This window comes from Mytilus galloprovincialis, chromosome 13, assembly GCF_965363235.1.
Source record: "Mytilus galloprovincialis chromosome 13, xbMytGall1.hap1.1, whole genome shotgun sequence".
NCBI classification, from domain to species: domain Eukaryota; kingdom Metazoa; phylum Mollusca; class Bivalvia; order Mytilida; family Mytilidae; genus Mytilus; species Mytilus galloprovincialis.
In genome coordinates, this window is record NC_134850.1 from 41,789,443 (window position 1) to 41,800,728 (window position 11,286).

The 11,286-nt window shown below is 31.1% G+C and overlaps 1 protein-coding gene across 1 annotated transcript; it reads right to left on the minus strand.

Annotated features, from left to right (window-relative positions):
* Positions 1 to 249: 249 nt before the first annotated feature.
* Positions 250 to 3,905, minus strand: LOC143057543 (uncharacterized). Its single transcript, XM_076230854.1, has 6 exons — positions 3,823 to 3,905; positions 2,961 to 3,019; positions 2,415 to 2,536; positions 1,781 to 1,871; positions 755 to 869; positions 250 to 445 (listed from the first exon to the last, which is right to left on the minus strand). The coding sequence occupies exons 1-6, from the start codon at positions 3,903 to 3,905 to the stop codon at positions 250 to 252; spliced, it is 666 nt and encodes a 221-aa protein (XP_076086969.1).
* Between the last annotated feature and the right edge of the window lie 7,381 nt (positions 3,906 to 11,286).

Consider the following 11,286-nt stretch of genomic DNA (forward strand, 5'->3'; position numbering starts at 1 on the left):
TACCTTGACCAAAAACTTTAACCTGAAACGGGACAGACAGACGAACAAACAAACGAACGAATGGATAGACGGACGGACAAACGCACAGACCAGAAAACATTATGTCCCTCTACTATCGTAGGTGGACGATAGTAGGGCATAAAAATGTTTTTATTTATATCTGTTTCAATGTATCATTTTGTTTATCATTTTAAAGTCATAAATTGTCTTTAAACAGTTCTTGGGGAAATAGCCAATTTATCATTAACTTTATACGAGTACAATACATACATCATGTGGTGGGTTGTCTTTTCCTACAATGTGAGTCAGCAGCCTTAAGATAAGTGTAGGCTTAGGATCAGGACTCTTTAGAATATAATCTGCCAGGAGGTTCTCACTGAAATTTGTATAGATGACTCCAAAAGCATCCAACATGATGTTCATTGCTCCTACATACCTTGAACGACTGAAAAAAAAAGTTTAAAAAAAAACTAAGGGAAATAATTCATTAGAACCAACCTTCTGTTGGTAAGGACAATTATCAGTGTCATCCTTACATGGATTTTTTATTATGTAAATAGTCATTACTTCTGGTTGTAATTTAAATACTATTCCTATTACTTAACACTATGCAATCAGTAATGCACAGGAAAATTCACAAAAAGTTTTGGAGTTAAAGTGTTTTAAGCTAAATGAAAATTTTTAATAACCTTAAAGCTTACACTTCTATCTTTTTGTCACAATACAATTAAACTTTAAGGGGAATCTGACTTACTCTGATTTCAGTTCTACGAAATAATAGTTAGCAAGTTTCACAAGTTCATCTTCGGGTATAGATTTCAGTACATCGACTATCTTGAAGAAACAAGCATTTGCTTCCAATGTACGACCTGTAAATAAATAGAACAACGTTTTTACACTTAACCTGTTTGAGGTGTACTAACTGATATCTTAGCCTGGGAGAACATGGTTCATTGTAAAATTATGGTAAAACACACAACTTCCATAAGGGCGCATTTATACATTTGTGACTGTCATTGTTCATCAGTGAGGTCAAAGGAGTAGGTCCGGTAAGGGCTGATTTTGGCCTCAAATTTCAGGTTCATCTGATGAAAGATTATGGACACTTTTTAAACACTTAAGTGTCTAATTCAGTCGATTCAATTAGTTTACGTGAAAGATTTTAACTGATTTAGTCATTTCAAACGCTCAATTTCAAGCTTAAATATGAAAAATCTATCAAATATGTCATAATATGTCACTTTTCAGATGGTTTTTTGTCAAAAATGAAAGGGGTCGCATCCGTGTTTACTCTCAACCTTTACATATGTTATGTATTATCATCAAATACAACTTACTTTTAAATATTAAGAATGAACACAAATGGGGACACTTCCATTTAAGACGAAAACCGTCTAAAATTGAACTCAAATGCTAAAATTGTGAAGATTTCAGTAATTTAGCATGACTTAATGATGCTTGTACCAGATATATGTGCATTGTATTGTAAAACACAGCCCATATTTATGTAGCAGAAGTATTCTACTTTCCAATAAATAGCTAAAAGTTTACATTTTAACAATTTTGTAAAACTGCTATATTTTGGGACCAAAAAGGGATCTTACTGGACCTACTCCTTTTAAAAAAATCAAATACTTACAGGGTTCTGTATCATTTATAGAATATCTAAAAAATCGATAGCTGAAAATCATTGAAAAGCAACAAAAATGATTATTTTCAAAATTTGAATGAGATTTATCATGCATTTTTTTTTCTTTTTTTGTCATTATGATATATTTACCATTTTCCGGCTGGGTCCACATACAGGTTATATTCCCTTTAATGTATTGCCAAGCTTTAGCCCTGTCAAGCATTGGTATTTTTCTTGTCATCTGAAAAAAGATACATGGATGATAAAGTTCAAATATTAGACCATGGGAGCTGGATTTTTTTTAAATTACATTTATATTTATATTAAATTTATATTTGCCAAATATTGTGTGACTCTACCAAATGTTTGTTGTTATCTCAATATTTGTGTCCATTTATATAATTAAGTGTTGGTCATCTTTGTTGAATTCATTAATCATCTTAAGTCTCAGATGATGAAGAGCTAGCCATATGAGTCTGACTTACAAAATTTAATCCTGGTATCTATGAGTTTAATTAGTTCTTCACCAGGATCAAATTTTGTAAGCCAGAAACACGTTTTGTATACAAGAGTCTCATCAGTGACGTTAGGATAAAAAAAGTTAAAAAGGCCAAATAAAGTTCAAAGTTGTAGAGCATTGAGGACCTAAATTCCTTAAAGTTTTGCCAAATACAGCTTAGGTAATCTATTCCTGGGGTAGAAAATCCTTAGAATATCTAAAATTCAAAGTTAATATATAATGTATTTTGGTAACTAAGCCTGATATACACTGTAAGTTTCTGACCTTGGTTACATGGATTGTTGATTCTTCTAATCCAAGCATTGGTTTGGTGACAGCATCTCTTTCAAACCTTCGTGTCAGATAGGATAGACTTCCTTTACTGATGGCTCTCATCTCAGGAAATTCTACAAATAAAAATTATTTACACATATTAAGAATTTTGCTATTTGAATGTTGGCCAAACATGTCGACCATAATAAACTCTTACCATGCGGTAATTGATGGGTGTTGTTGTCTTTGTTATCGTTTTATTCTACTTTTATAGTGAAAGACAACTGTAAATACATTAAGGTATCCACCCACTATTACCCAACCGCACGATAACCACTTCAGGTGTTGGTTCACCTTGTTCAAATTCAAGTTTATATATGTCTAAAAAAAAATATTGGATAGGTTATTATGTGTAACATATACCAAATAGTTTCAATATGTCACAATGATTTCAACACAACTACAATTCATTAAACTCTAAATGCAAGTAGGTTTTTTAAAAAATAGTTCATAACAGTCATCTTTTAATTTTTAAATTCAATACATTGTTGTACATACCCATGGTACTGAATTCATTGACTGCTTTAATTTTCCTCATCCCATGCAATGCATTAAACCTAGAATAGAAAAAAATATATATATAGTTTATCACATTTAAACCTAATAACTACTTATATTTGATTGTTTGCTAAATTTCCAGTGGTAAATATTTCAATCACTTCAGAATGGCACTCATTGGATTCATTATTATTGGTGGAGTACCAATTTTCATGGATTTCTTGGACATAGGTAATCCATGGTCCTCTGTCATAAAAACTTTACTCGGTACTCAGAGTACAAAATGTGTGCTCGAAACACCAAATCCAGTATTTTGATTGTTTGATTTCTGAGTCTGAGTACGATATCGTGCTTGAAAGTTTTATGACCGCAAGGCCAGGGATTTAAATGTTCAATGAAGTAAAAATTTGAAAGACAGTTTTTGGCAAATCCCTGAAAACAAATGGAGTCATCAGCCAGGGTGTGTACAGAAATATTTGATAAACAGATTATTACATTTTTTGCATATACATGTATGACCCATATCAGACCCTCCTCTAGAATCACTGGAAATCTAGGATAATAATATAAGCAAAGGCTGATATGGAGAAGACCATGTTTCAATCTGTATCTAAATTAAAACAGGTAGACTTGAGGCTAAAAAATACATGAATCCATACTGTCATAGTTCAAATTCATTATCAAACTTATTAAATCTTTTGATTAATATCACAAGTACTTACTTTGCAGACGGTCTAGAAGGTGATATGAAATCTTCTTCTATTAAGACACTGTGTATAACTTAGTACTTACTTTGCAGACGGTCTAGAAGGTGATATGAAATCTTCTTCTATTAAGACACTGTGTATAACTTAGTACTTACTTTGCAGACGGTCTAGAAGGTGATATGAAATCTTCTTCAATCAAGACACTGTGTATAACTTCAAGGTCTTTGTGGTAATGCATTATCTGAAACAGAAAAAATGTGTTTTTCAAAGATAAGTACAAAGCCTATGGTAACCTGCTGAGTTTGCCTAGATGTCAGGAGCGAGATACTATTTTTCCCAAAGCCAGAATGCTGATCCTGATGCTATAAATGTTGAAAACAAGATGTTGTTTTACGCTTTGCCATGATGATATTTGAATTTTTAGAGGGAGACTATTGAAAAGGTCATTCAAACTATAGAAAAAATACAAATATTTATAAAATATTCATATTTCTTTTGAATGCTGCAACTTTCGTGTTGAATATTTTGATATGTTTTAAAATTTTTACCTCCAGAACACTTTGTTATGACTCTATGTGGTTGAAGATTAGACAGTTAGTAACTCAGGGCATTCAATTATTTGACGTGAACAATATTATTAGTATTTGAGGTCTATTAGTATTGTTTAACAAAACAAACCCTTGCTATAGCGGAAATAACACCTATCAGCAATTGTTTACTGTTGGTTACTGAACTACAGTTTTTGAACAAGAGCTGTTTCAGCACAGATTTTCTCTTCCCTTAAAACGTCTCCTAAAATGACTTTTCCCTATATTTACCCACTTAACTTTTTCTGAGTGTGAAATGGGAACAATATTATATGTATCTTGTTTTTGTTAAGCTTAAATGTTCAAAAATGGGTCTTACCTTTTGGTATTTTCCACCTGCATTTTTAACCAGTGGTTCATGTCGTACTTTAGTGAACTGCAGTCCAGTACTTGTCTCTTTAACAGTGTATGTGGCATTATGAGGTCCTATAAATAAAACATAACAACATAATCATATTTCATCAAAATAAAAATTAAAGACAGTAAATATTTCACTGAACATACAAAGAAAACATATTTTTGATTCACCAAGGTTTTTTTTACCAATTATGCAAAGCAAAAAGTATGTAGATGGAAGTCAAATTTTGATTTAAAGATCAGCAAGAAGCAGGTTTTCTATAAAGTTTTTGACAGTTAAAAGGTGATATCAATGATGACAGACCTTGAAGTCATAAAACTTTCGAGTCAGTTTTATGTACTCATACTCCAAATTCAACCAATCAAAATGCTGGATTTCATGTTTCGAGCATGATTTTTGTGCTCCGAGCACTGAGCAAAATTTTATGACTTTGACTCAGCTAGCATTATAAGGATGTGTCCCCTTGACTCATTGGGTTCATGAAATGGCACATCCAAACAGGAAATTATGCATCTGGAGCCTGTGTATGCACCTTTAATATCAGGAACTCCAATAGTCAGGATATCAGCAGAATAAATCTGCCTTCTACATCAAAACTTATAGTAAAACATCAATATAACATAAATATTTTCAGAACTTTGTGGAGTATTTGCTCATTATTATTTACCTTCATGGCCAAGTTCTTGAGTTTGGTAAGTAAAACTGTCATGTGATTGACTTCCAGAGATCTGTAATTAATATAATAGCATATTCAAATATTTCAAAATTAAATGAAAAAGACAGATTAGACCTCTTACTCAAGGAATACCTATAGATTGACTTGAACATAGAAAACATACTGAGTACATTTAGTAGAAAGAAATGAAAGAAGATTTTAATCTAGGAGCAACATATAGAGTTCTCACTACAGAGCTGTATACATGTAGTTGACTTTGAAGACTTGATATCATTTGTGCCCCAAAAGTTTTTAGGAAAATATTAAAAATGCCTTAAATATTTGTGGTCAGGTCAGGAACAACTTAAAAAGATTAAAGATTTAAGTTTCTATCCTAAATTTAGTAATAAAATAATAACAATTCAATGTCGCTGATAAACATGAGGGTTGTATCTAAGAATTCATCAATTTGAACAAGGAGCAACACAGAAATGAGTCCATAAATTTATCATTTCATGTCATAGTGAGTGGTTGTGAAAATAAAACCAATTCCTCAAATTATCATGTAATGCTTCAAAAATTGAAAATCAATATTTTTCATTTAACTAAATTTGTATAAAATTATAATTAATGCATAATATTCATAGACCATCTTTGGAATTTATCAACCAAAAAGATGAGTTCAGCTTGAATTTCATGAGTACAGGAATCTTAGACAATGTTAGACTTGTCACAGTAAGAACATTAATTAAATGTGGCAGAAATGTATAAGATGAAAGGCTTTAAAGCTTCTTGACAAGGTCAAAAGGGGTCAAAAATATGTAATGTTTATAATTACCTCTCCTTCTTCATGAAGTCTTGATGCCAGAAGAGCAGCAAATCCTTTCTTCGTTGCCAAGACAAAGTCATCACTTTCTTCTGGATGGTACACACGTAAAATTTTTCCTTCAGGTGTTATCTCAAATGAGAACCTAAAGAAAAAAGCAATTTGAATTACTGGCTAAGGTTTAAAACTGTTTTGTTTTACTCTAGGACACCAACATGTTTTAACCACATCAACATGTTCAATGTTATAGGGTAAATATATGTAGCAGATAATTTTAAAAGGGTGAAGATTGATTTTATTTTGGATTGTGAACTTAATATCAAACATCATGCATTGTATTTTAGCAATAGGCAATTTTTTGAATTGGAGTTATCTTTCTTTGTTCATTATTGTACTTAGATTGGATAGATCCCTACTTTCTGCAACTATTAAATGTAATTTTCAATAAAATAGTACTTACATACATTACATACACATCATTTTGGAGAAATAATATTAATAAATTGCCTAACATGAGCTTGAATATAATCTAAAGAATTTTCACCTTATTGCACTATATGTCTGACTTTCTGTACTATCATTTAGATAAAGATTTTAAAGGCCTGAAATAGCTTTAAATATGTATAACTATCAAACCAGTAACAATAGGGTTTTGATTACAATTTGTACCAATCTTCACCTCAAAAAGGCAAACTTTATTAACAATTTACTCACTCAGTCACTCACTCATCTGCCACAAAAAAATATGTCTTAACAGACAATACAGGGAATAAGCTTCAAAATTTCACTTCAGTGGCCCAACTCAAATTTTGTATTGACCATATGGGAATATTCTGTAAAAAGTTAAGGACCCAGCCAAATTTTTATTAGCATAAACGTATTCACACTTGTATGCAAAATTGTCTGCCATTACTTAAAATCATGCAAGTTTCTGTAAAATTTTACATCACAATTAAAAAAATTTGACATTATAATTAAAACGTGATTGTTGATTGGTGGAAGAAGGTTATTCAGAGACAGATCTATGGTCATTCAGAGACAAAAATTAAGCTAAATACCAAAAGTGTAAATACGTTTATTAGGTACTGGGCCACTGTAAAGCTTGTTCCCTGCAATATGTACATTTGTTATTTGTATTGGAATTTGCACAAACCCATATCGTTTTGGTACCTGTTTTGACGCGGACCAGAAATGAGGCACCGATTTAGTTTTCAGTTTTATATTTCTAAACAAAAACATTTGCTGTTCATAACATGATGGTGAAGGTCATCTGACTACAACAGAGATGCCTCAAACTCTGCCCAGAAATGTTATAATTGCTTAAAATATTAAAGACAAGGCAATTTCCGCCATTTTATTAAGGTCAAAAACATTCTAGTCCCTTCCCCGAATGATTATCAGTCCTATATCAACTTTGGTCAATAAAAGTTTGTATCCGCATGCTTCCCCATTTTGTGTATTTTCAAATCACGTGACTGACATGTGACATGGTTTTACATTTAAGCGGGAATCACTGTAGAACAAATGATCGTCTTTTATATAATTTTCGATAGTTTATTGATTTTTTTTTCATTTGTATATGAAGTATATACATTGATAAATGTATTATTGTCAATGTTGTTTTATGAATGCAATTACTTTTTATTTTCAATTATATGGAATTTATATCACTTTTATAAATTTTGAACAATTATATAGGTTACAATTAAATTGATTAAAAATTATGTGCGTCTATTATCATGATCATTGAAGTGAATGAAAATGTCAAAAGTTGTTAATAAAAGTGAATTTGTTGAAAAGTGTTGAAAAGTGTTAACTTTAAAAAATCCGGATTGAAGCAATTTTTCGATTAACAGGTACGTGCAAGTGGTTTTACCTGGTTTGTTTATGGTGCGTCATTACTGGTACCATAGATGTAATACCCATAGATAAAGCTCGCCAAAAGTTCCCCACTGTTCTCTATTGTTAGATACAAAGAACCATGACCAAATTGACTCTCTTTGATGTTATGTGTGTGTTGTACCCAATCAAGCAACTCTAGCCGTATCTCTTATCTGTTGATCTCATTGACCAGTACAGCATAATAGATTTTCTTAAATGTCTTCTCAAGTTATGTCCCTTCTGTTGTTAATATATGTCTATTTTTAGCGCACTGGACAGACAAACAGAATGGTCAAAAAATGGATGAAATCGATCAAAAATTCCGCATTTTACGAGGGAAATATTGAACTAAATTCAAAAATGTATTTTTTAGGCTTGTGTCTTCATATTTCATAAAAACTGTGTTCCTGTTAGTTCCTGAAAATGGGAATATCACCTTTCTGTGCTTCTGAAATACACCTTTTCTTTGATATGCTTCATTAAGGTGTCGAACTGCGTCGAATTTGGGAAATAAATAATAAGAAAGTACATTATTTTCCTTTTTTCATCAGTTTTTCTGGTTTTCAAAGGGAAATTGTCTTTTTAAAATCATTTTTATATTTTTCAGAATAAGTTAGTTAATATATCATAGATGAATTTTATATATTTTATGGCTAATTACAAAAATTATAATAATTTCATTCAAGTGGTTTATGAAATATGTATTTATAATTACTGTAAAGAGTTTTAAGTTTAGTGAAATAACAAAACATACAATGCATGGAAACAAATTTTTGGAGCATACATTTTTTCAACTTGTTTAATGTTTTCTAACAATTATATTTTCAATAAACTTGTTTATAAATAATAGTAAACATTGTTAATTATAAGATAGAGTTAAATTGATATAAAATTTAAACAGGATCAAAACAAAAGTTCTGCCTAAAAAAGAAAAATATTTATATTTATTAGTTTCTTTTCGAGAATAATTTGTTATATTGTTTCATCTAAACAAATATAATTTTTTTATAATCAAGTCAATATAAAATATATTTTTTTATTTTGTTTCTTTCTGATTTTTAGCATGTTTAATTGCTAAGTAACTTTTAATTGTCAGTTTTCTATTGTCATGGTTGTAAATCTGCATCTCCATGACCAACTGGTTCATGTCATTATCAGATAAGTGTGAAAGCCATTACAAAGCACATATAACCTTTGAAGTCAGGGTTGAGCTTCATCTATGGGTATTACATCTATGCTGGTACCTATCATTTTTTGACAGTCCGTTTGTAATGTTAAGCAAACATGATTTTTATTACTATTACTGTTTCAAATATCAACTGTTTACTGATTGAACTATATTAAGAAGTTATCAATTTCTTATTCCATTTCGGTTTTTTTAATTATTAAAATGGTAGATTAAATCAGGAACATATATGTTAGATATACTGTTCCCAGATTAAATGCAGAGACAAAAACAACCTTAGGTGCGTCATTACTGGTTTCTCGGGGATGCTCCGGGGATATATACAATCCGCATAGGTGCATTGCATTATAATACATAAAATATATATATATGACTGGCATACACATGATCAACTTCAAGTAATCAGTTCTCTGTCCTTTTGGTCTCCTTCGACAAATTAAAGGAGTTGATATATATCAGAAAATTAATCTGCATTGTTACAGAATCCCAAAAGAAGTTCTCAGCTGCTGAACATCTGTCACTCATCATCGTACTTGATTAAATAAAAATAATGGAAACGACATATATAAAAGTACCAATTTCGTGTGAGGAAAAGATATTACAGAAAATATAGGAATTATAAGTTTCTTCGACTGTGTTGTACTTCTGCAAACGAAAACAAATTTAAAACTGCCTCCTCATCTTCTGATTATGATGTTAATCTAAATTTAGAATTTTCTAGCGAAACGAAACAAAGCTAATGTATAGAAAATCGGGAACTTTGCCGCGGAGCGGAGCATCTTTTTACCAAATAACTCAAATAACACCACAGAATACTTCAGAGTTTAAATACAGATAATAGATAAGACATAACCCATGAATGGTAAATAGTTTAAAATATTGGAAATGTTTCCATTTTACAAAGATATTTTTCATTTCTTTTTTCATACTAAGTCTTTAACCTGATATCATAGTTTGTTATGGCAGAGACATATATACACATATATGTCTCTGGTTATGGTAATCTCATGGGTAATCTCAGCTATGATTTCAGCTAGGGATAACCACAGGTACGAGACTAGATTTTTTTAATATACGTAAACATTCTGAATATTATATGTTTTGGGGAATTCGGAATTCAGCCGGTTTATTTTTCCGGAAATTCGGGATGACATCTTCGGTCTTCTTTCTGCACTAATAAGAACAATCTTACCGTGACACTTTTGTCAGTCTGGACATTCAAGTGAAGAAGTGACACAGAGGTCACAGTGCTCATTTCCCGTATCCCTATTTTTTTTTTATTCCCGCTTTACACCTCTTTTGTCATCTTTTCCCTAGATCCATTTTTTTTACCCTATATCCCACATCCTACTTTTTTACCCCCTTTATCCAACATCTCCCTTCTCAGGTATAATTATTATATACCTACGCGAAATTAAAAAAAAATAGTTCAACATGTTTAAGGATAACATCTTTTGGTCATTTTTTTGGAGGACCGTGTACTTTAGAGTGCGCAAGGATCTTACGACTAATTTAGTCGGGGAAATGTGGTTTTCATCTTTCTCTCTCTGTAGCTGTGCTTTAAAACATAACTCACCATTTACTCAAGTCCATATCATGTCCAGGCGCATCTGCAAAAGGAATATACTAATTAGTGCAAGCGGTTTGAATGGTTTCAAATATTTTAATCCTATACACTATATACATTTATGAGCGTTTTTTTTTATAAAGACATGAATCGATCGATGATGCAGTGCTACCACAAAAACATCGAATGTAAAACAAATTGTCAATTTATCAAGGGTGTATTTTTATGTTATGGTATCTTTTATTTTATCTTTTTATTATATTTGTTCTGGGACTATTATACTAACTATAATAGTCCCAGATTTGTTGTTTTGTGGGTTTTGCGTGTTTGTGTTTGTTTGTTTGGTTTTTTTTTAAATTCCAAATGGAAGAGAGTCCTTGCGATATCTTACCTGGATCTTTTGCATAAAAGGTAAACGAATAAATTCGTAAAAGAATCTCCTGATAGCCATACTTTTCATCTATATTCGTAAAACTAATCTGTAAGAAAATAAAATAAGACGGATACAACATCTCAAATCGTATACTTTATTTTATCTGGGAACTCATTGGCTAATACT

What these genes read in the sequence shown, in the direction of transcription:
- LOC143057543 (XM_076230854.1), bottom strand. Translation starts at nt 3,905, where the DNA reads ATGCATTACCACAAAGACCTTGAAGTTATACACAGTGTCTTGATTGAA. An exon ending in CAATGAATTCAGTACCATGG is followed by an intron (nt 2,537 to 2,960) that starts GTATGTACAACA and finishes TTTTATTTGTAG; the next exon opens with AATTTCCTGAGATGAGAGCC. An exon ending in CAACAATCCATGTAACCAAG is followed by an intron (nt 1,872 to 2,414) that starts GTCAGAAACTTA and finishes ATCTTTTTTCAG; the next exon opens with ATGACAAGAAAAATACCAAT.